The sequence below is a fragment of the Sitophilus oryzae genome, unplaced genomic scaffold, assembly GCF_002938485.1.
Source record: "Sitophilus oryzae breed Bouriz unplaced genomic scaffold, Soryzae_2.0 scaffold_811_pilon_pilon, whole genome shotgun sequence".
NCBI lineage: Eukaryota > Metazoa > Arthropoda > Insecta > Coleoptera > Curculionidae > Sitophilus > Sitophilus oryzae.
Genome location: NW_022147430.1, coordinates 2254062 through 2280551, shown reverse-complemented (window position 1 = coordinate 2280551; position 26490 = coordinate 2254062). Strand labels below are relative to the sequence as shown.

At 32.5% G+C, this 26490-nt stretch overlaps 1 protein-coding gene across 1 annotated transcript in view; it reads right to left on the bottom strand.

The window, feature by feature from the left end:
* Positions 1 to 26490, bottom strand: part of LOC115889203 (diacylglycerol kinase eta-like) — a 192454-nt gene that overhangs the window by 142112 nt on the left and 23852 nt on the right. The window contains exon 3 of the mRNA XM_030909153.1: positions 23390 to 23481. Within this exon, the coding sequence (XP_030765013.1) occupies positions 23390 to 23481 (92 nt within the window). The remainder of the gene's footprint in view (positions 1 to 23389; positions 23482 to 26490) is intronic.

Below are 26490 nucleotides of genomic sequence, written 5' to 3'. Positions count from 1 at the left end.
AAGTGTGGCGGCTATAACATATGTTTTTTTAAATACAACACACTAATTTTTATTCTATTTTTAGATTCTGCGTAAAATTCCATAACTTTTTTATATATAATATTATATACCTAAAATTAATAGTTTTTGCAATATTTCAATTTATTTAAACAAATGTTAAATTGCAGTGTGGTAAAAAATTGTCAGTGGTGCCATTGTTTTTGAAGTTGGAGTACCAAAATTTGGTAGGAGAGTTTTATAGAGATGAAAAAAAAGATATATGTAAAGATATTTTAGTTAAATGATACAGGGTGTTCAAAATATATTTATGAATTTCAACTAATTAAAATTAAAAAATCTCAATTTTTTTAAATAGGACACCCTATATATTATCATTTTTTCTAATATATTTTCCAAAACTCTTCAACTTTTATTAAGTATGTCATATACCTATTTTTAATAGTTTGCGATTTATTCCCATTCTATTTTTACCCATATTTTTAATACAATTACCCTATAAAATCATAGTTACCATAACAAAACAAAACTATTTATTACTTACTTTTAACAAGTAGCTTCATAGTTAGTTACAATTGCTGGTATTAGTTAAAATTAATTAACTTTACTCAAATAAATTAAATCGCAGTAGTGCATTTCTTGGTGTATTTCTGTATTACGAAAGATGACACTTGGGATTTTTCGTCGGGGCGAATAGCCACAGATTAGGTTAATACTAGATTACCTAATTGCTGAAGACTACTAATATAGAAATTTTCTTCGACATACAGTGAAGTTTTTTCTCGTAGTAATTCTGGTTTATATTTCATTTGGTATAGCCAATATTACTACTGCCGCGAAACCGTCCCATTACTCACTGAAGATGTTTTCTATATAATATATAGTACTGAATCAAAAAATGTGGTTTTCTAGGCTTGTCCGTGTATATCAGTCACATTGACTAATTCATTTCCAGAAAATCTGTAACTATTATCTCTACCATTTATACTTATTACAACAAATTAAACTAAAATTCAAATTTTGTTTTTAACTTGCCTAACAGACATGAAATTGTTATAATTGTTACTTTTTGTACTATTGATGTTATAGTGCAATTGTATTAAAATTATCGGTAAAAATAGAAAAAAATTGGAATAAATCGCAAAGTACTAAAAATAGGTATATGACATACTTAATAAAAGTTGAAGAGTTTTGTAAAATCTATCAGAAAAAATGATAATATATAGGGTGTACCATTTAAAAAAATTGAAATTTCTTAATTTTAAGTAGTTGAAATTCATAAATATATTTTGAATACCCTGTAATATCTAACTAAAATATCTTTACATAGGTCTTTTTCTATATCTCTATAAAATTCTTCTTCCAAATTTTAGTTGTCCAACTTCAGAATCAATGCCATCATTGACAATTTTTCATCACAAATATAACAAAAACTATTAATTTTAGGTTTACATTATATATAAAAAAGAATTTTACGCAGAATCTAAAAATAAAATAAAAAATAGGGTGTTGCATTTAAAAAAACATATGTTATATTCGCCACACTTTTTTGAAGCACCCTGTATACTGTATAATAACTTTAAAATGTGTATCTTAACCATCCCTATAACTTTTGTGTTAAACAATTTTTTGTAAACCTCGAAACAAATGAGATAATGGACTTTACTCTATCGTTGACTCACCTTGTATAGAGGGGGAAAATTATTGCTCTCAGCGAACAAGGAATGCTCCAAAGAGGCGTAGCAGAGATAGTAGGCGTTACCCAGGGTGTTGTATCGAAAACATATGCAAGATACTTGGAATTAGGAACACACAAGGATAGGCCCAGACAAAGTCGTCAAAGAGTCACAACTCAACAACAAGAGCGCCTTGTGTGCCAAATTGCTAGAATAAATCCCAATGTTTCTCATCCAGAGCTAAAAAGACAACTTCTGGCAGCTACAAGTATGAACGTTTCAGTTGAATCCATAAGAAAAAGGCTTCATGCTCGAGGTTTTTACAGTATGAGAGAGTTACGGATCCCAAAGTTATCTCGGCAAAATAAAATTGACCGGCTAAATTAATGCCTTCAACATCAAAACTTGACAACTGAGAATTGGCAAAATGTTCTTTTTTCGGATGAGACCAGAATTGGCCTAAGATCAGATAACCATCGAATTCGGGTTCTCAGAGCTCCAGGAAGACGCGCAAGACTTCAGGCTGTCAAATCTGTACCAAAATATAAAGGGGGAACTGTAATGTTCTGGGGAGGTATTATACTGGGAGCAAAAACTCTATTGCTACCACTTCAACAAATTTTAACGAGTCGGAAATATGTTGATTTGGTGCTAGAACCAATCGTTACTCTTTGGAGAGCTGTAATTGGGGATAATTTTAATTTCATGCACGATAGTGCACCTCCCTATACCAGCAGAGTGTCTAGGAACGTCTTGAAACGGAAGGTGTCATAGTTTTGGACTGGCCTGCCTATTTACTATATCTAAACCCTATCAAATACTTGTGGGACTAGCTAGCCCAAAAGAAGGGTTAAAGCTCGTCGAAACAATCCAGGAAATCTCGCACAGCTTATTGATGTAGCATTAGCAGAATGGGAAAACATACCTCATGACAACGTGGATAATTTAATAAAAAGCATGCCAGCGCGGATAGAAGCTTGCATAAGGGCTAGAGGTGGCAACAAGGAATATTAAAATTATCAATTTTCTTTTTGTTTATGCTTTTTGGTCATTAAAAATTTAAATCTTAAGTTCGTTTCAAAAACCAAAAAAAATACCATATTGTTAATTTTGGGAACTCATTAATTTTTTTTATTGCTATATGAATTATTTTTCATTAAAAGTCATTGGTAAGGACTGAGTTTTATTCATAAACACAAAATTTTCATACATCTCAAAAATTATGAAAAATAAATAGATGATTCCATATAAGTTTGATTGTGTGTATATCCGTATATAAACGTCTATAACGTACAAGTATTTAATAAATACCTTACAATCAAAAAAAATTACCTGAAATATAAGATGACACTAACTTTCATTTCCAAACGTATCGATCGTATGGTATATTATTGTAACAACTCTCATAGCCATCTCTACCCATTATTTATTCAGGAACAAGGTATTAACGTAATAAGCGGCTGCAGAGAATAGGGCTTGTATATTTAAAAGGATTTTTAATGAGTCATATTTATTTTTAGACGCTCTTCGGAGGAAACTCTTTTCGTTTCGTTCCTTTTTAAACCAATTTTTCCTTAGCGATGTAGAGCTTTTCTTCCAGGTCGGCGTTAAAACAACGTTTCTTATTAAGCGACGGGGACTTCTATTAATTTAAACAGAGGATTAACTTTTCTCGTTTGCATAAAGAATGATCATGGAGATGTTTCTCGAATAAAATAGCTCGATTTTTTACAGCAGATACCGTAAAATTGACATTTTACCACACAACAATGTTGTGTATACTCTGTTGCTATACTGTTTCTACTAGTGATGGGAATACCGGTTCCACATGAGTCGCGTTACGGTAGCGACCGTTCCAGAAAAATACCGCGACAAAATTAATAATAATAACAATTTAAAATGATACCACCTGCCCAGGGAGAGTCTTAAAAGTTTTCAAACTGTTGTAGATGAAGAAGGACGCAACCAACAACTGCCACGAAGATAAAGATTAACAATATAATTGAATTGTATATATTTTTTTTAAACAGTTGTATATATTTTAAATAATAAACGGTTTATATAATGAAATTTTTAACCAACATTTTCCCTTAAAGCTAGTATCAATAAAGAACAAAAAGAAACATTTATATGATAATCCACTAATTCTAGAACATAAGAAAAAAATGGATATTTTACTACCACTCTCGAAACATTACCATTATTACAAAGAACTATATAAAAAATATAAAAAACAATATGACATATTATTAAAGCAATGTAGAGCTATGTCATATCGGGCAGAGTTGAAAAATCAGATAATAAAGTGAAGTGTATGTGGAGCATATGTAAGGAAATAATTGGTAATAATAAAGATGCATCTCCAAATAATCTTAATCAAAATGGACAACAAATGGTTGAAACATTTAATGAGCATTTATTATCAATTGTTCCCAATCTACTACAAAATTTACCAAGCGGCTATAGCATTAACACTGAAATTAATAATAAATCAATGTTTTTAAGACCAATAACGCCTCAAGAATTAATTGATATAAATGCAAAAATAAAAAATAAACATAGTAGTGGTAATGATGAAATTCCTACAAGCTTGATCAAATTGTCAACTGGTGCTTGTCAAGATGTATTGTGTTATTTAATAAACAGCTCCTTTAAGTCAGGCATATTTCCACAAGAGCTAAAAACCGCACTAATAAAACCTATACATAAAAAAGGCGATCCCAAGTTAATAGATAATTACAGGCCAATTAGTCTTCTTCCGGGTTTTTCAAAGCTCTTTGAGTTAGCAATGTTAAGTAGAATGATGTTTTTTATTAAAGAATGTAACTTGATACGCCAAAACCAACACGGGTATTTAAAAGGGAAATCTACTCAAACAGCAATTTTTGAATTTGTTCGGAGAGTTTTGGAACACATGGAGGTGGGGGAATTGGCACTAGGGATGTTTTTGGATCTCTCTAAAGCCTACGACTGTCTTGACCGAGAATTGCTCTTAAGAAAATTGGAACGATACGGATTTAGAGGGAAGTCTCTCGAGTGGCTACAGTCATATCTTAATAACAGAAAACAACAAGTTTCTATTACCAATGAAGGTAAAATATATAAATCCCAGATACGCACAAATAACATCGGTATAGCTCAGGGTAGTATATTGGGTCCAGTTTTGTTTTTATTATTCCTAAATGACTTAAATCTGGCAGTAAATGGACAAAACCAAAACATAATTAATTATGCTGATGATACCAATCTGTTAATTGGAAAAAAACACCTACCCGAATTAATTGACGAGAGCAAAATTTTATTAGATAATGTATCTAGATGGTTCAATGAAAATAATTTAATTCTGAATTCCGATAAAACAAATGTCATCATTTTTCGAACAAAATTGTCACGAACAAATAGACCACTTATATATGATTCGACTAAAAATATATTAATATCTGACCACACGAAATTTTTAGGAATAATAATTGATGAGCATTTAGATTGGAGTAATCATATAGAATATCTTTTGAAAAAGCTGGGTTCAGTGTGCTATGCAATTAGGGTAATAAGCAAATATATGGATGAAGAACACTAAAAACACTGTATTATTCCAATTTTCAGTCCGTCATGAGCTATGGGATAATATTTTGGGGCAGCAACAGCAAAATACAACGACTGTTTGTAACACAAAAAAGGGTAATACGCACTGTAAGAAAAATGAATTTCAACGAATCGTGTAGAGGGATCTTTAAGAGTGAAAAAATTATGACAGTATATGCATTATATATTTATGAATGTTTAGTATATTTTTACATGAATAGAGAATGTTTTGAGAGTAACATAATACATCAGTACAATACTAGAAAGAATTTACTAAACTATCCCGCTCATAAACTTGCGATTACGGAAAAAAGCCCTTTGTATATGTGTTTAAAGTTTTATAATGAACTGCCCTTAACACTTAGACTCTGTGGAAAGTTAAGCGAATTTAAATTTAAGTTAAAAAATTATTTATTAAATATAGAGCCTTATAGCTTGCCAGAATTTTTTAATTTCAATGGTTAATTAGGATTAAGGAAATATTGTTGAATTATATCCAATATTGTAAATTTTAGGTTTATTTTTTTTCTATATATTTTCCCGTTTATGTAAGTAGACTTATCTAATTTTTGTAAAATATGTGTAATATGCTTTGGAATATTTATTTTGATGTTTGACGATATTTCTCTTTATGTTTTTTTTTTGTAACATAATTTGGAAATAAATAAATATTATTATTATTATTATTATTATTATTATATAACAAATAAATACCGCGACAAAATAAAGTTATTTTGTAATCGAGGTTCCGACTTCCACAGGTTCTCGCTTATGCAGTATTTCTGGCATTAGTTACCTACTCCAAACCAGTATTGTCAGGTTCTTACAATTGTACCAGCTGTTACAACCATTCGTGCAATGAACTTAGGTACACTGATATTGGAGATGGAGAATTACCCTCTATAAAACCGTCTCAGACACAGGCTTTTGTCAAAGCCCTGGGACTGTATGATGAGTTTAACTCAAGAAAGGGGGAGACGATAGATCTGTAAAGTCGCAGTGATTAACCCCCCTCCCACTCATTTCTACATTCTACCACCTCAAAATGCATTTGGCTGAGATTTATTGATTTTCCACCACCTTTTTTCACAAACTGCAACTACCTACTCCCAACCAACAAATGTTAGTGTCTTCTTCAAAAGTGAATATTTCCAACAAAAATAAAGCTAATGAGATGAACCAAAAAATAAACCATCGAGAAAGGATGTATTTAGATGATAAAATGATTTTTAAATTTCTTGCTGTTTTAACATATTCCACATGGTGTTTCAAACTTTCACCAAAATATCAACATTTTCTTTTCCCTTGTATAATTAACAGATGAGGAGTATCATTTTTAATTTAGAAAAAGATACTAAAAAGTCAAATAATTTGGCTACACACTGCTTAAAAAATCATCAAAATCGGCCCATTTAAACAAAATATATTAACCTTTAAAATACATCAAAGTTTTAAGGTGTCTATTTTTTTGTGCCGGTGAATGTATTTCAGTCATATACTTTTCTAATGAAACAAACCTTTATTTTTTTACTAGAATCCAAAAATCAATTAATATATAGGGTGTTTCATTACAAAAAACATAACTTTGATATGTAACTTTTTTGGGGACACCCTGTAGAACTCATAATCACATAATTTTAGAAAATGCCTAAATTGATTTACATAAGCACACAAAATTTCTCTTCAATACAAACTTTTGTTCTCCTTGCAAAAGCCGCGTCGTATATGATGCGCCACCCTGTATAATTCGATTTCAATCAAAATTCCAATGATTAGAATATAAGCAGAACAGGTATAGCTTATGTATTAGATTTATCTATTTCAATAAATTTACTTAGAAAAAGAATTAAAAAAATCAAAAAATTAAGAAGGAAATAATTAAGAATTTACTAAAATAAAAAATTAAAAGGAACGAAAAAAAATGGGTAAACATTTTAGTATTTTATCTATAAAACACAATACAGAAGGTTTCACACTAATACATTGACAGTAATTGAATTCCGAGGTAAAAGTCTCTGGGCACTCCACTAAATGTGTATTTTTACATATTTTTTTTATCAGTGTATATTTAAATTTAAGTCCTATAAAAGTCCCCGGTATAAATAAATACCTAGAGTTATTTATATTTTATAATTCCTCTTTGATGTTATTTTTGTAATTTAAGAGAATCATTTATTCAAAAACATCTTGTCGCATTAATTTTAATGACGGTCGTCTAAAGGAATGTAATTTTAGTATAAATTTCAATAATTACTTTTCATATAAATCAAAGAAAGTTTTATCCGAGATAAAAAAAGGGCTATGTTTTTTACGTTTAATAAAACATCCATATTTTATACCGCTAAAAAAGTAAAAGTGAAAGAAATTGAAAACATAAACTAGGTCTGGCGCAGGAGCTGCAAAATTTTACCCATTAAAAATCCATTTGAGGTAAAACCTGTAAAAACATAATTTATCATATTAAAGGGGGATGTTCCATTTATGTCATCATAATGAAAACTCTCTGGTTAATTAATATCATACAGTGCCCGGCAATAGTGCGTCGGGCATTTGTAGCTCCTAGAATAAAGAACTTACGAATCTTCTTTATGTGCAAACAAAAAAAAAAGTTTTTACTTTGTACTAGACTGTATTTCAGAAAAATAGTTTAACTTCTACAGGATGGTTTGGTTTGGTGAGTGGATTGGGATGATTTATTTTAAATGGAACACCCAGTATATTATTGTATTTTCGGCTTCCTTTCAGACCACTTCACATAATCCTACAATATGAGTAAATATATTTCGATAGTCTTATATACAGGGTGAGTTTCCTACGATATTCTCTATGGGTATCTCGGAAACTACTGGAGATAGAGAGTCGGTTAAATGGGGAAAGAATTGCAGTTTTGTGGGGTCATAAATATGCGCCTTTCAGATTTTTTAAAAAGTTCATGGCTTACTAGATATTTTGAAAAAATAAAATTTCGACTATTTTAAAAATTGTCCCTAATAGCATTATAATCTATTTTAGAGAAAAAGTTTTCAGATAAAAGTTGTAGATAATCACATCCCTCATGAGTCTGCGTTTTCTGATTTTTTCTAGAACCTGTCATTTTTGACACATGACACCAACATATGTTTTTTTTAAATGGAAACCATAGAATAAGAATACCATGCCAACTAAGTGAAATTAGTCAAGAAAGATAGAAATTGGCTATAAATTTTTCGTAAATTATAGTAATGTTTCGAAAGAAACATATTAGAGTTTATATCGCTGAAAAGCTTAAAAAATGGCGTGGCGTTTTTTATGAAGTCATGGCCAAGACTTCATAAAAAACGCCACGCCATGTTTTAAGCTTTTCAGTGATATAAACTCTAATATGTTTCTTTCGAAACATTACTATAATTTACGAAAAATTTATAGCCAATTTCTATCTTTCTTGACTAATTTCACTTAGTTGGCATGGTATTCTTATTCTGTTATGATTTATTACTTAAAAAAATGCAGAATATATTATTAAACGGTTCTTTACAATTTACATTACACAAACTTTTAAGTTTTAGTTTTGGTTTGTGTAAAACTAATATCGCTACATACACTTTAATTTATTTTAGCTAATGTTGAAAAAAAGTGCCATTGTTTTGAGTACTCTAGCGTTTTTTATAAACATTACCACTGCGAACGGCAGCTTTTCATCGGAGAGCAGTCGTGGATAAGGTATTTCACTAGAGAGAAAACTAATCAATAACAATAAACAAAAAAATACAGATAGTGGGCAGCAGGCATGTACAGAGAAAGAAAACACAATTGTACTTAAAACTAATGGCTATATTTATTCATGATGAATTCTGATGGTAAATAGCATTGTACAATTTTAATAATTATTATAGTGGTTATTTGTCGAGTAAAACTATGTATGTAAATAATATTAAATATGTTGTATGAAAAGACTATGGAAAAATACAATGCGTGAAAAGTTATAGAAAATATATGAAAGATAGCATTACTTTATTTAAATATTTAAGTTTTATGCGGTGTTAAATCCGATATGTTGCAAGCGTAGATTCTAGAATCTATTCGGTTAATCATCTTTAAAATCACGGAATAGATATATACAGAAAGTAATACTATAACAAGATATGTTCGTATGAAACCTAAGAACTAAATCATATTTTAAATGCTAAACAGACATGAGGAATTTAACCACTAAACGTAAAGTCTGTACGATAAGATGTATGTTATTTTTTTAAGACTGAAAATATAGAAAATCTAAAACATAAAAACGAGAACGTAAATCTACACTTAGCTGTTCGTTCTTAAGGCAATCCTGCTTCAAACAGTACAGCGTGAGGTTGGCTTGCATCTCTGTACTGTCTTTCGGTTATCCTGTTGGCCAATACAACAAAAGAGGCCAGGATGAGGACACCATGAACCAATACGGCCGTAACCATCGACTAGGCTTAAAAACAAGAACAAAACAGCATGGGGCCTATGCCACATCCACGCTGGGGCACTCTGTACATAGGATAAACTATCTGTACAGTGGACACTCGTCCATCGGACACCTGTCCATAGGAAAACTATACATGGGAACACTACCCGTACCTTGGATACTACAAGGACCTTGGATAATGACCGTACCTTGTAAATAGTCCGTACCTTGAACCATAACCTTGGAATCAATACATAGATATGGGACACCTGCCCATACCTTGGACACAGTCCGTCCATAAGACCCTAAAAATACGAAACTCTGGTTTAAAAAACCAAACAAGGTCTAATAAACAAAATAAACCTACCTCGAAACACTTCCGAGGGCTCAATAATAAACAAAAGAACTGTCCTTTCTTCCATTTAACATTCTGGAGAACAACAGCAAAAGTACACCAACGTGTCAGCAAAATACAAATACGAGTTAACGTGGGTCAATCCAAAACTCTACCCTAAAAATATTCAATAATAATATCGAATCTATAAAAGATAATAACTCATCTTTACCTGTAGCTTCGAAATGGCAGCTGATTCAGATTTTGCAGCAAGATTTAAATTGCCATTTCTAAAAGCAGGATTTGCAACCGTGCCGCAAACCGGCCAAAAACAAAGTGAGGTTAAAACGCAGAGAGGCGCCTTGTAAGGATCTTGACAGCGCGCACCTCCACAGAACAGTGAAACGATAACAGGGTTGGCGACTAGGGAACGTAAAAATTACGCCAAGCGTGCCAAATAAATTATCAGGCCTGAACGATACGGAATCCGATGACGATACGCCAGACATCATATATATCATATATAAAAAAGACATGTAACGAACTAAAAACGTTACAGTACATAAAATGCATCTTTTTAAAACCGAATTACAAGCTTTTCCCACAGAACGACCGGTCGACTTTAATGAACTTCTTCAGTACCGCCTCTTCGAATCCCTCTCTTAATTCATAAGCTGTTTTGTAAACCTTGTTGTTAACCATACCGCATGAAAAAAATCTAAAATACATAGGTCAGGTGATCGAGTAGGCCTATGCAATTGGCCCAACTCTTCCTATCCCTGAGTTTGCATAATTATGATATAAATAACCTTTTTTTAACCTTTCTTTCATTATGAGGGGGAGTGTCATAATGAAAGTTATGTTCGAAACACTCTATTGATGCGCGAGTATCTAAATTTAACTTTTCTAAAAAACGTATGTAACGTTCACCGGTCAACGTATGCTCGAAAATGTATGGCCAAGAAAAGCCGAATCAATCCTAAATGCTGTTCTTCATTTGAAATTCATTCATATTTAAAATTTTTGTATATTTTATTTTACAAAGTTTGGATGTGACAGTTTAGCATTACTGAGAACAACGACGATTGAACTTGTTTCCATGGCTAACTAAGTGAAATTATTTAAAAATTATAAGAATTGGCTATAACTCAGTAATTTTTCGAAAGAAACATATTATAGCTTATATCGATGAACAGCTTAAAAAATGGCGCTTTTTATGAAGTCATGGCCAACTATGGTTTCTATTTAAAAAAAAACATATTTTTGTGTCATATGTCAAAGATGACAGGCTTTAGAAAAAAACGGAGCACAGAATCTCATTAAGGATGTGATTATCTACAACTCTTATCTGAAAACTTTTTGTCTAAAATAGATTATAATGGAATTAGGGACAATTTTTGAAATAGCCGAAATTTGTTTTTTTCGAAATATCTAGTAAGCCATGAACTTTTTCAAAAATCTGAAAGGCATATATTTATGACGCCACAAAACTGCAATTCTTTCCCCATTTAATAGACTTTCTATCTCCAGTAGTTTCCGAGATACGCATAGAGAACATCGTAGGAAACTCACCCTGTATATTGATAAATAAAAAATATGTTTTTTTCAGCCTTTTAAAATGGATTCCGAATAATTCAATAAAAATATCCATTTATTTCAAACTGATTTGGCGGGCACTGTATAGCCATTTTCATAATTGACAAAATGGGCAGAATGCATATTGCATATTCAAATTCTTTTTTAATTGAATATTTTTTAATTCCATTACAATACAGATAATTTATGGAATTGAATTGAAAATTAATTTTTGGTGAAATAGCAAAGCAAAATATTCGTTTTCAAAAAAAGTTATCTAATTTGAAGCCGGGGATTATTAAAACCTTTCATATATTAGAAATATATACAGGGTGGTCCGAATTGCATTCGGGAAACTTTGGCCACCATATTCTGCAGATAAAAATAAGTAAAACAGTTCGTATAAATTTATGTCCTAAAATGCTTCGTTTAGGAGATACAGGGTGTAGAATTTTCATTTTTATTTCGATTTTTTCAAAATATCTTCTGAACTATCATTGTGAAGAAGCATATTTATGTAGAAAGAGAAGAAACATCATTGTGAAGAAGCACATTTATGTAGGTATATAAAAAACAAACATTTTAGCTTTCCAAATTAATAATTAAATATTGTATAAGACAATAACTTTAATATAAAACATGTGTGACTAAATTTTTACTAAATCTAGTTAAGAATGAATGAAAGAATATATCATACCTTAATTCTTTCCACGCCTTAGATTCTACTAAAACTCAAAATGTAAAAAAAACTGAATATTCTTCTTCTTGCTTACTGATAAGATTAAAAAAAAATCTCAAATTGGTGTCTACCTTTTTTGCTGCTGCGGCCAATCTGGATGGGGCCTACTTTGTTTACGCGGAATCCGAACCACGGTTTTCGGCCATAAGGTCGATCTCCTCTTTAAATGTTAAAAGCCATTTAGTTTTGCTTGTACCTATATTTAGTATTAAGCAAGGCGAAAATTCTGTAGCGTCTATAGGCTTGGTGCATTCTCCGCCGGTGCTGCCACAATCGGAGAATATCGTAAACAAACGGTTTTAAATAGCGAGTATACGAAAAATTTATTATAGCATATTTTGTGAAAATTCTAAAAATAAAAATAAGAAAGTAACTATTTTGAAATCTTCAGAAGGTCTAACTAGTATTATAATTTATTATTCCAGCTAAAAAAGTGTCTGGGTGTTTAAAACGTTACGTCGATTCCGAATTTTCTAGATTTATGGATACCTTGTCTAATCTGGCGTACAAGGCGTTTCCCCTTAGGCCTATCAAAATTAAACAAGGTATACCCTGGTCTACTACAGGCTTGCGTATATCTGCAAAAAACATGCGCTCATTATCTCATCTTAAGAAATTCACGGACAGCGTCTTCTTTCATAATTACGTGAAACTTTATAGAAAGGTTTATCGTAAGACTATAAAAGCTGCCAAGGACATTTATTATAATGCGAGGCTAGCCAAAGCCGGTAATGTCGCTAAGGAGACTTGGGCTATTGTAAATGACTTTTTTTTTCCAAACTGCCTTAAGACAGCAATAATTATTCCTCTGTATAAAGGAGGTGATAAAGATGAAGCTTCGAACTATCGCCCTATTGCACTCCTGCCCACATTATCTAAGATCATTGAAAGATTGGTTAAAAAAAGGTTTCTATCTTTTCTCCTTAAATATAAAATACTTACTACCCATCAATTTGGATTTCTAAGTAACAGTTGCACAAATGATGCTATGTTCGACCTTTTCAATAATATATACTCTAGCCTGAATAACTATCACTCTACAGCTACAATTTTCTGTGATTTCTCTAAGGCTTTCGATTGTGTAAATCATAATATCTTAATTAACAAATTGCAATACTATGGTGTCAGCGGAGTGCCGCTCAAATGGCTTAAGTCATATCTTGGCAACAGAAGGCAGCTTGTGAGGATTGATACGTCTATGTCTTCTTGTAAGCCTATAGAATATGGTGTCCCTCAGGGTTCAGTACTTGGCCCTATTTTGTTTCTGCTGTTTATCAACGACATTGCAGCGACATTAGCGGTAAAATCTGCCTCTTTGCGGACGATACTAGTTTCACTTGGAGCGGCCCAGATGTTGCGGTACTATATGATACTATATCCAGTGACTTACGCACCATTAAGTCTTGGTGCGATTCTAATCTCCTATGCCTCAACCTATCAAAAACTAAAGTTTTGTCATATAAAAGTACTATACAACCTTTTGTACTTAATAACACCACTATTGACGTCGTGGACTCTGTGAAATTCTTAGGACTTGTTTAGACAATTCGTTAAAATGGGACTTTCACATCGAAGCTCTATCAAAGAAACTAAGCGCTGCTTGTTTTGCGCTAAGATCAGTTTCTAAGGAACTTAACTTCTCAACCTCTAGAATAGCCTATTATGGCCTTTTTGAGTCACATCTTCGTTATGCCCTTCCATTCTGCGGTACTTGCTGCGCAACAAAATTTGATCGTGTTTTTAGACTTCAAAAGAGAGCAGTTCGATATTTATTGGAACTGAACAGTAGAACTCACTGGCAGAATTTCTTTAAAAATTTGAAAATACTGACTCTTTTTTCTTTATTCATTTTTGAATCCGTTTGCTTAATCCGCAAGCACATATCTGCTATTCCCGAAGGGCCATCTCATAACTATCCACTTAGGAATGCAGAGCACGATCTTTATCTGCCAACCCCGAGCTCAGAACTAGTTAAAGGTTCAATACTGTACAATGCCAAAAAAAATGTACAATCATCTGCCTTTGAATATCAAGTCGCTTTCATTCTTTCCCGCATTTCGCAAAGCTCTAAAATCATACTTACTGGAGAGAGCCCTACATGCGGTAAAGGACTTTTTTGTTGATGTTAATTATGAACAATTTTGAATTTTAAAATTTTGATCATCTCACACACTGGTCAAAGGTCAAGTATTTAATATTTTATAACTCTAAAATTATATCTATTTACTGCGTACTGTTCTAAAATTGTCCATGTATATTCTTTTTGTAATTTTAAAGACCTAAATTTTTTTGAATTGTATTATTTGTATTGTGTATTTTTTGTTGTTTGTATTTTTTTTGTGATTTTGGTGTTTGTGAGTGCTTTGTCGATGAAGCTGTTTTGGCTTTTTGTACAATAAAGCGTTGTTTGTTTGTTTGTTTGTTTATTGGTACGGGAAATCTGATTTTGATATCAATATGATTCCTACTTGTAGGGGGCACCACCTACTTGTTTTTGAACTGTTTTGAAGAATAATAACTTTTCGCCCGTACCTGTATTAAACTACTGAGTGAAAATCCCCCGCTTTTTTACTTAAAAAGGTCTCTTCATTGAGATTTATTTGACCGAAATGAAAAATTTGGGAAGTTTTTATTTTTTTTAAATAAAACATTTTTCTAAAACAAATATGATAAAACAGTTTCTCTTGAAATGTCTGGCACAAATAAATTCCAGATTTATTATTTCAGTCTAATAACTATCTAGTAATCATGTTTAATTTTTGTCAATAATGACATATATTGATTATTTTATTTCCAACTATCCTGAGAAACATTACTCGTAGAGCTTTTTACCAAGAGTACTTTTTTACGTAAAAAACGATGGAAATGTATATTTTTTACTCAGTAGTTTTTTAATACAGGTACAGACAAAACGTTATTACTCTTCAAAACAGTTCAAAAACCTGTAGATGGCCTCCCCTCCCTACAACTAGGAATCATATTGACATCGAAATCCCAAATTTCTTCTGTCAAAATCACCCAGACACCAATTTTCATCCAAATATCGACCTTTTTTTCAGAAATCCGACCGATTTCAGAAATCATTTGGAAATATTCGAAATAAAAGTAAAATTTCGGCATCCTGTATGTCCGAAACTGAACATTTTAGGACATGCCGAAGTTTCTCGATTAAAATTGGAACTACACTGTCATATCTGTTTTAATCTGACAAAAAACTCCAGAGCATCAACACAGCTTCTTCGTTAGCCAGTCGACTTTTAGAGGAACAGACATTTACATGGAACTCTGCGTACCTAGATACAGAGATCTTCAGAGAACAATCGTAGAGAAGCGACAAAAACCGTCGGCACTATTGAAGTACGGGGGACCAAGTTTTGTGACCTTCAAATTGGCGTATGTGACAGATTGCATGTTGCATGTTTATAGTAGTTTATAGCTGCACTGAGAGAAATTCAATGAAGTCAAAAGAAATAAGAAAAGCTGTTCACTGAAAAAACATGTGTTCAGTAAAAAGTTTATTATAAATATTTAGGAATCATAGTGAACAGTAACTATCTTTTAAGATTTAACGGGTTTCCGCGAATTGTGCATTTACTACGTGTTCTAACCATTTTCTAACCTATTCCTTTTAGAGGGACATTTTCAAATCGTATCTGATAATATTGTTTACTTCAAAATTAATATTTGAAAGTGTTTTTTTTTAAACAAAATGATAAATTAAACAATTTTAAGAAAAAATGATTATTTACCAGCTGTTAACACAAGCGTTACAACAAACCAAAAAGTAAATAACATAATTAGAGTTGAGGGTTGGAACCGAGATGTTACAACAGCAAAATAAAACACTAATTCACCACAATACACCAAAACATTTCACTACTGCAGTGCATCAGCACATGATTAAAACTAAAATGATTGAAAAACATAATATCTTTATAATATGAGAACATAGATGGTAGATTAAATTTACAAGAAAGAAAACCCAGAAAAGATTCAGCGGTTCTGAAAATGTAAGTAATTTTTTTTTAATTTTCAAAGAATCTCGGTTATTCTGGACTTTTTGAAAAAGACGGTAAAGAGAAAATATGCTTCATTTATCTACCAGCCCTGAAAATATTTACAATTATTTAAGACTCACCCTGTATATTAAAAAATCATATTTTACATAAAAAACAAAAAATATATTATATATGCGATTTTCTAATAGTTTTAATTTTCTAAGTATTTTTTATTAAACGCTAACAAACCTACATCTATTTTAAGTTTTAATAATATTTAGTTCTGAAAGTTAGTTCTTTCTTTTAGTACTATTATAAGGTAAGGATAAAATATAGAAAAAATAATTCAAAAAGATTAATTATGTACACAAATAAAAAAAAATAGTAAGATTTCAGGACTTTATATTAACAATGGCAACACTGGCCGTATTCCGAAAATACGTTGAGATTACAGTAAGCAGGTTTACCTCCCACTCCAAATTTTTAGGCGGGATTCGTTTTGTCGCTTCTGTACGATTGTTCTTCTCTGCTAGATCACAGAATATACTAACGAAAAAGAAGCCCAAGTTCCTTGTAATAAATCGGTTCCATTTTCGTAACGCCATCTCTCGACAAAGCTGACATTTACAGGTTAACCAAAGGGGTGCGGGGCCGGGGGGAATTGTAAAATGCACTTTTTTATTTTAATTATTTTTATTCGCTATTTGCAATTTTATTTTTAAAACATATTATCTGAAAGAATCACATAATATGTCTTAAAAATAAAATTACAAACGGAAACAAAAGGAATTAAATAATCTGAAAATCTACAAAGTTTATTGATAAAAAAGTTAGGCTATGCAAATTGATATATTAAGTATAACCTCTTTGGTATAACATTGTTAAACAAACATTAACAAATCATAACATATCAGATCATAGAACTAAAAAAAGTACTATTACATAAAAAGTTGAACTTCTTGTATTTTCTAAACTATTGAAGGCATTTTGAATTGCTAGCCAGATTCTGAAACGCTTTTTTATCGACTGTCGAACCGTTCTTTGCAGTTTATATAATTATTGGCCAATACCCATAATACAGGGTAAAACAAAAATGCGTGCATTTTTTACAAAATTTTAAGTGACCTCCATTTTGTGGGGGATGGAGGATTTCCATTATTTGTGGGTATTTTTAAAGAGCTGTTTTATACCTCGGGACATTTTGGAGTTTTTTTGGGGTATCGCTCTCCATTGCGATGATTTTCTTTTTTTATGATTTTCGGTAAGGTTTTAATTCTAATAAATTTATCTCATTATGAAATTAATATATTATTTTTTTTATGAATTTATATTTTTTAGTATATTGATATTATAATTATTTCCTGATTAACTCGCCAAGCTGCAAACTCTTTATTATATGCAATGTGTAACACACATTCCATGAATTTTATGCGAGCGTGCAATGGAGAGAAGCCCATCTGTATCGCCTTGTTTGCCCCTGGTTTACTTTTCACTAGTTCCAAATTATTAAAATCTGAAGGCTTACCATTACATACACAACAAACAGCCATTGATGATGCTCCAACCACTGTTTGCGCAACTTTTCCATCTATCATATTCAATACTAGGGTGTGGTTAACAGTGAAAGTTTTTCCCGTTAACTTGATGACGGAAGGTGTCAAATTCGAAATTTCCCGTTCCACTCTTTCCACTTCATTTCGTATTACCTCTGCTGTTTCTTTGATATATTCAAATTTAAGAGGCCGACAAAATCGTGTAGAGGATGGTCTATGATTTTCCCAACGAACTATGGAAGCATCGTGGTTTTCAGATAAGGACAAGGGCACAACTGACGTCAAAAACATGTTTGCATCTGTGACGTTTTCATCGGAGAGTGTTTGTTTGTATTGAGAATGTCCTGATGAACCATCACATCCCCGTTTTGAAATCAGTGTGAGTTCACTTTTAATCATGCACAATTCATTCTCCGTTTTTCCTTGTATAATTCTCGCCACAGTATGATCCAATAAGCCTTGCAAAGTGACTTTACCACAACTTTCTGTTATTTCCACCGTATTAGGGTAACACTGTTTTTTTTGAATCAAGTAGTTGCAAATAGGGCGGGAAAATATTACAGCCTACTTCCTTAACACATTTTCTTAATATTTCATATTGATATTTTGTTAAAGATGCGTCAAAAATTAAACCCAAGGCTTTTTTAGAATCAATATACCTCATAGTATCAGCTTGTTTTTCTTTTTTTATTTGTTCTGCTGCTGCGATTATCAATTCATCCGAAAAATCCTCTCGAAGTTTTTTTATTTTATTTTGCTTACTTCTTTTACACAAATCTTCAAAAGGTTTCTCTGGGCGACCTCCGACAGACTTAAGGGATGACTCGTTTTCGGATTCATGATCAGATTCAGGAAAATTAACCAAAAACTCGCCCTGCAACCACTCACTATACTTCCGAAAAAAAAATCGTTTCACATGATGCACTTCTCTCAATTTTTTGGCAAAATTGGATTGAAATCTTTTTTTTTATGGCTCCAGTTACCAGCAACAACCGCTCTCCTTGTAATTCTGGATACTGTTCCCTTAAACCTTGCTCTAAAGGGTACTCGCGGTTAAAGAGTAACTCGCACACAACACTGTATGGTATCACAAATTGCGACATGTTTATTATCCAGCTAATAAGACAAATCCAACAACAATACTGATAAAGTTTCATATCAAAATTTATCTAAAATCGGTTTTCGGCATCCGCAAAAATGAAGAAAGTAGTTTTAATTTTTTTTCACACTGTTTATCTTTTATTTTAAATTTTTAACAAACTTGGCCGAATCAGGCGATAAAATTTATAGAATCACTACTTTAACAGTTGCTTTTTTTAGTCAAATTAATCCGAGACCAAAGCTAGGTAAAGCTTTTTTTTTCTAGTCTCATTAAAGTAAGAAGTAAAGTAATTTTATTAGAAATAGATTCAAACTAAACTGCACCAAAGGCACGGTATATTTTGGCAAAATGATTTTTACTTTTAATGCCCATGGATAAACCAAACAGTTCCTGGGTAATACCGATTTTTAGGAATTAAAAGAAGGGCTGTAAAATATTACTTGTTTTCGCTTTATTTTTGCGCGTTTCGTATATTAAGAAAATTGTCAAAAAGGAGGTGCTGTAAATTCAAAACTAGTAATTAAATTAAAAAAGTAATATTATTATATTGTCTTTGAACTAACTCGATGTAAGATGGGATAATTTAAACCCGATTTAACACTCTCTTTTTTTGGGTTTTTTTTCCATTGCCGAAACCACTGTGCGTCGTATTGTCGGTAAGCAAAATCCCTGTCCAAAAATCTTGACGATCAGCGTCATCACCCGTCATAATTGGGAAACTTTTGCTGGATATTTTTGCCATTTTGAATATTTCACTTACATGGCCCTGTGCTAGATATTCGCATCTCATATGTTATGTATGTAACACGTTGGATTCTGACCTTCACTAAAGCTTCGTTTGTAAGAACTAGAGATGAGCAAAACATCGCAAACTACGATTCAATCGCAGCGATTTTAAAATTACAATCGCAACCTGCGATTGGCTGTCATAGGAAACTGGGATTACGATTTCTTCTATTTGCGAGTTTCAATTTAGGCAACCAATATTACTATAGTTGCGATTTTGCTGCCATTGTGATTTTGTAAACTAGGACCGCGATAACCTTTTATCTGCGAGTTTGAATTTAGGAGTTGCGATTTGCGACATTTTTGCGAATGTAATTTTGTGGTCTATTGAAGCATTTTATAGTAAACTGCGATTGAATTTTCTCTCTGATATTATTTATTTATAGAGAAGGTATTATTATATAGGGCCACGATCATAATTATACCGGGTGTTTCCTAAGAGTAGTTCACTACTACAACTTTTTTATTTTTTTGTGATAAAAAATTGATTTGGATGTTAGTATATGACAATGAATAGCTCTCTTTGATGTCATATGGGAAAGCGGAGAGGTACCTCAGGACTTTTGCAACGCGAATATAGTGAATATATTTAAGAACAAAGGAAGTGCATCAGACTGCGGAAACTACCGAGGAATTTCACTACTGGCTATCGGAGGAAAAATTCTTGCAAAAATTATGTCAAACCGCCTGCACCTACATATAGAAAAAATCCTCCCAGAATCGCAAACGGGTTTTCGCACCAACCGCGGTACCGTCGATTCCATATTCTCCATCCGGCACTTACAGGAAAAAGTAAAAGAGCAGCAGTCTAAACTTTACGTTGCATTCATCGATCTAACAAAAGCCTTCGACTCTGTGAACAGAGATGCACTTTGGGCAATTATGAACAAGTTCGGAGTATCAACCATCGGACCATCAAATTTCTTACAGTGTGTAATCATCATATATCATAATCATCATATATCATGGATCACTGAGCGATCCCTTCCTAACAAACACAGGCGTTAGGCAGGGATGTGTCTTGGCGCCTCTCCTATTCAATATATTCATGGCAGCGCTCTCCATTATAGTGGACAGCAAACTGCAGGAGAGAGGTTTGGGCATTAGATACAGATACGACGGCGGTCTGTTCAACATAAAAAGACTCAGGGCACAAAATTCATCACAGAACTCCAATACGCTGATGACTGTGCTCTAGTTGCTAATACGTTACAGCAATTGCAAGAAATGTTGAACACATATACATGGGCATACGAGGCCTTGGGACTTAAGCTGAATATCGATAAAACTAAAATCATGTGCACTCCCCGGAAGATCACAACAATGCTATAAAAATCGGAGATGAACTGTTGGAATATGTAGCGGAATTCAATTACCTCGGCAGTTTGATTTCGGAAAGGGCCAATATCGACTCTGAAATTCAGCACAGGATTAGCAGCGCCTCAAGAGCATTCTGGAAATTAAAAGACAGGGTTTTCTACAATCATGACTTGAGCACAAAAACGCAACTTGCGGTGTACCAAGCGATAATAATTCCCACCATGTTATATGGAAGCGAAACCTGGGTGCCGTACCGCCGACACATGAACGCATTAAACAAGTTGCAACAGAGACATCTTAGACAACTCTTAAGAATAAAATGGTTCCATCACGTCTCAAACGTATCGATCCTTGAAAAAGCCAACTGCGAGAGTATTGAAGTCATGATTACAAAGTCCCGCTTAAGATGGGCTGGTCACGTATGCAGAATGCAAGAAAACCGCATACCAAAATCTCTGCTTTACGGTGAGTTTGTAGACGGTAAGGGGAGGCCGGGTGGACAACTCAAAAGGTTCAAGGATATTTTCCACGAAAACTTAAAGGGAATTAACAAGCAGAATGAGTGGGAAGAGGCAGCTCACAATAGAACGGAATGGAGAAAAATTGTAAAGTCAGTTAAGAGCGACAACCAAAAAGTAAAGAGGCAACAAAGCGATGAGATTTTTGAATGTCTGGAGTGCGGTAGACAAATAACATCACGTATCGGGCTTTTCAGTCACAGAAAATCCATGAAAGAAAACGCCTTGCGTGACCATCTTCTGATGCGTGTCAAATACTCTTCAGCGAGTAATGGCGGTATATGGTATGTAAATTAGGATTGTCTGACGTATTCAATTGTTTTTGATCACTTCCTCTTTCACTGGAAATGACTAAAACTTTTGATTTTTAAATGGCTCACCTATCGAATAAAGTAAAAAGATACCTTTTTTACTTTATTCGATAGAAAATGACATTCTGAATGGAATGGCATATCATATGACAACTTTGGACATTTTCGCTTAAAAAACCGTATTTTAAACTTCAATCAAGATTGTCAGTGCTGTGTGAAAAACAGTAATTTTCAATCAGGATGCCTTGGAAAAATATATATATAGAATTTGATCGTCTGTTGTTTTTCGTGTCTTCTCCTGGCCAGTTAAAAGATGCCCAAATCGTATTTTTAAACATATCTCAATTTTTTCAAATGGAACGGGGGTAACTCCTTGGCATAAAGAGAAAAAGCATTTTTTTACGAAGGGGTGAGGGGTGAGCCATCTTAAAAAAATCTCTTAGATTTTTTAAAAATTGGGTAAAAAATTAGATAATTGAGAACTGTAAAAAGAGTAGGTATGAGTAGCTGCAACAGTTGCAGCATATACATATAAAGTTTTAATACATATAATGTGTTGCCAGATGATAAAAAAAACTTCAAAACTAAACTACTGATTATTATTAACTATTTTGAATTGTTAAGCTATAGATATATACACAGACAATTATATACCAACAATATTTAAATATTAAAATCGCAATCGCAAGTTATAGTCGCTGCGATTTAAAAATCGCAATCGCAGTTTCAATTGCTATATTATAATAAGAACTCTCGAGACTGGGTGCACCGACTGCATGTGTCCTGCATGTGTACGACAATAGACGCAGCAGGTGAACAACGGTTAGTCAAGAACTATCTCAGATGGCTAGCTGGCAGTGAATAAGCTGTGGTGTCAAGTTCCTTAATATTAAGTAATGATCTAATTTGTAAACAAATATCTACTTTTAATTAATACCATGATTTTCTAATAAAGTTGTGTACTTCCCGTTTATATTTTTAGCCGACCATACCAATAGGTATGGTAGGCTATTAAGATCGGCAAAAAAAGTTTTTTTAATTTCACTCAGAATGAGTTATTTCGATCATAAATGACCTAAATACAAAATATTTTTATGGTGTCTGTCTGTCTATCTGTCCATCTGTAACACGATAACTCAAAAACCGCTGAACCGATTTTAACCAAATTTGGCACAAAAATACTGTGGCACCCGAGAATCTGACCATTAGTATTTGGTTAGGTTGGGGGGTTGGTTAGGGGGTATGGGAGGGGGTTAAAATTTTCCAGTCATTTTTTTTTTTAGCTAGCGAAACGCGGTTTTCAAATTAAGATTAGGAATAATATTTGCAACAAAAGATGTAATAACATCAAAATCAGTCAAAGTCGCAGTTTTTGAGATATTAACATATTTTAGTATGGGCGGCTATACGTGCCTCCCGGCGCCAATTTTTTTTATTTATTTCTAGTTTTATTATTATTTGTACTTATTAAAGTCTCTTACCCTAGCACAGAACCACATATCTGATTGCAGACTGAACATTTCGATAGTACTGGAATATTTCCTTCCATCCATTGGTGGGGCATGAGGATGTTCTGAAACAAAAAAAAACATTTATCCGGTACAATAAAACATTAGAAATTTAAATTATCTCTAAGTTTATTAGGTGTCAATAAACAATTGTGTGAAAAAAATGAATCGTGCATGTCGAATATAAATATTTAGGAAGTATTATATCTGAAGAAGGAAACTCCAAGAAAGATATACATAGCAGAGTTCAACAAGGTAAGAAAGTTATCGGTCTTTTAAACCCTCTCCTGTGTGGTCAAATAAAACATCCATCCAAACAAAGCTAAGGATTTACAAAGCAATCGTAGAACCAATTTTAACATACGGTGCCGAATGCTGGCAATTTAATCCAGTAATATTACTATTTAAACCCGACAAAATTCATTCAGAAAGTTTTGAAAATTGGTAGATATGTTGGGGATAGCATGAGGATTACTAAACCGAAAAGTTCCCACCCATAAATAGTGTGCGTCATCCCCCAGGACATCGTTTCTACCCCAATTTGAGTTCTATACAGTTTTTTTCACAATATTATGAAGTGATTATGAAATTTTAAATATATTAATTTCCTGCTATGCGTTCCAGTTGTACCAACTTATATTTCTTTGTAAAATAAACTACTTGGAAATTAAAATGACAGACACATCTATCACTGTCAAGGATCTTGTCGTTGGACAGACTATATTGTCTTTAATCATTGCCTGGAAACTTATATGGTGAAATTTTGATAAAATAATTTAGTACATACTAAAAACACGGTATGTCGCTAGTGGTAGGAAAAATAATTTTTAGAGGTTACTAGTTTATTTGGTTGTCTGTGATATGCATATACAGGGTGTTTTTTAATTAATCTAAAAAATAAAAATTGTTAGAAAACGGATTAAAGGCGGGCTCTTAATAAGTATATTTATTTTTTTCTCGACAGACTGTTTGATGAACAAGAAAAACTCAAAAGATCAATTTTGTTGAAAAAGGATGGCCAGTGAAGAAAAAAATATATTTTCTTTAAAAAAGCAGTGGTGTACCATTTATGTTAAGCAAAAAAATCGATTTTTTAAAATTTTTAACAACATTGTAGATCAGAAAGGAAGTACTTTAGACCTAATGGTTATATGAAAATTGTTTTAAGAACACATGAGGAATCACGACACAATTTTTAGACTAATTTGAAAACACCCTGTATATTGTCAACTTAACAATGATTGCTGATAAATCAAAAAATATCTTTTCAGTGAAAAAAACCTGATTTTCAAAGGAAAAATTTTGATTTTTATTGAATTTGGGTCTGCATCTGCAAATACCAGTTTGTTTTTTAATTTCCTATCTATCTAAATTTTAAATATCATAGTCAGAAATAGTTTTATTATTTATTAACTGTAAAAATGGTGTTTTCTTGTTGTGCTACATCTTGCAAAGAAACTAACAAAACTGCAAAAATGCACGTGTTTCCAAAAGACCATAAGGTATGTATTTTAGATAAAAGAAAAATATGTATATGGTATGTATTCGTTGTTTGATTTAAGTGTTATGAAATATTGTGATTTACTTTCTACCTTGTAGTCAAAATTTATTTTTAATAAACTGTAAAATGTATTTATATACTTATGTTTTATTAAAGTTACTCTGATATACTAATATATCAGTGTAACTTTAAAAATAAATCCTTTGAATTCAAATATAAACATAAAAAACATTTACAGCAGAAAAGGCGAGGGCGCTGTGAAACGTAGTCCCTACTAAGAACACGGAGGGGCGCTGTGACCCAAAATTTTACTATTAAGTTTCATATCTATCTTAATAGAAGATTATTTTCTTTTTTCTATGGTCTTTAATGTTCTCCACATCCTTGCACTATTGTCTTTACAGTTATCATTTTATATTATATGTTTTTGATAGGATTCGTTTTATTTATATTATAAAGAAAGAACTCTATTTTTGTGTCCTCTTATTGACTTTAGAATTTATTTTGTATTTCGAATGGCGATAGAACAATTATACACCCCCACATCACGTATCAGTCCCTGTGGGAAAGACGAACGGAAAAACGACAGGCAATAAAATCATCTGATTCTTTGGGGAATTCAAGAAAAACTTCATACTTCAATCCCGTGATTTTTGCCACCTACAGTTTTATTAAACCGGTTGGAGTTTGTGACGAAGAAAAGTCTCATGGGAATAAACAACTTGACGAAATCTACACTCACCGACACAAAAACGGGCATTTTAAAATTTGGATGTATTTTTAAGTTTAATATATTTTGTTCTTCTATGCCGATTTTGATGACTAAACAATTTGTAGCTAAATTAACCTAACCTAACTCCTGGACAAAATTATCGCACCACTAGGCTTTTAGAGATTTATCTTTTTAGAGAAATAAAAAATAGAATACTTAACATTGTTAACTGTGCATTATTTATTAGCAAAAAAGTTTCATATTCTATTCAACAAAACGAGATTTGACTAACTAAATGCAGCAAAATAAAACACTAAATCACCACAATACACCAAAACACTTTTACTTTTACACTGGACGCGCGTTTTGCTAACCATGTTAGCATCATCAACAGATGATTATGAACTAAAGTACAATCTACAAGTTGAGCGTTTATATACTCGCTCAGTAGGCACCGAGTGGGCGTGGCAAAATCTAGCCAACCGAGTCAGAGCCCATTGAGCGTAACAGTTAAATTTCCGCTACTAGAGTAGTAGGAACAAAGAACAAATAAAATTAAAGATATAACATGGCATGAAGGTGAAATTTTGGTCTCCATTGATGTATCTTCGTTTTTCCCAACTGTTCCAATTCCACATACTTTAGGCTACTTGAAGGAATTACTGAACGCAAATGGTCTCGACAACAAAACTGTGATTGAATATATTGAGCTTACATCGTTATGTATGAAACAAAATTGTTTTCAATTTAATAACAACTTTTTTGAACAGCGGGAAGGTACAGCAATGGGTAATCCATTGTCTCCATTTTTGGCTAATTTATTCATGAGCAGGTTTGAAGTGGAGGCAACTCCAACTGAAG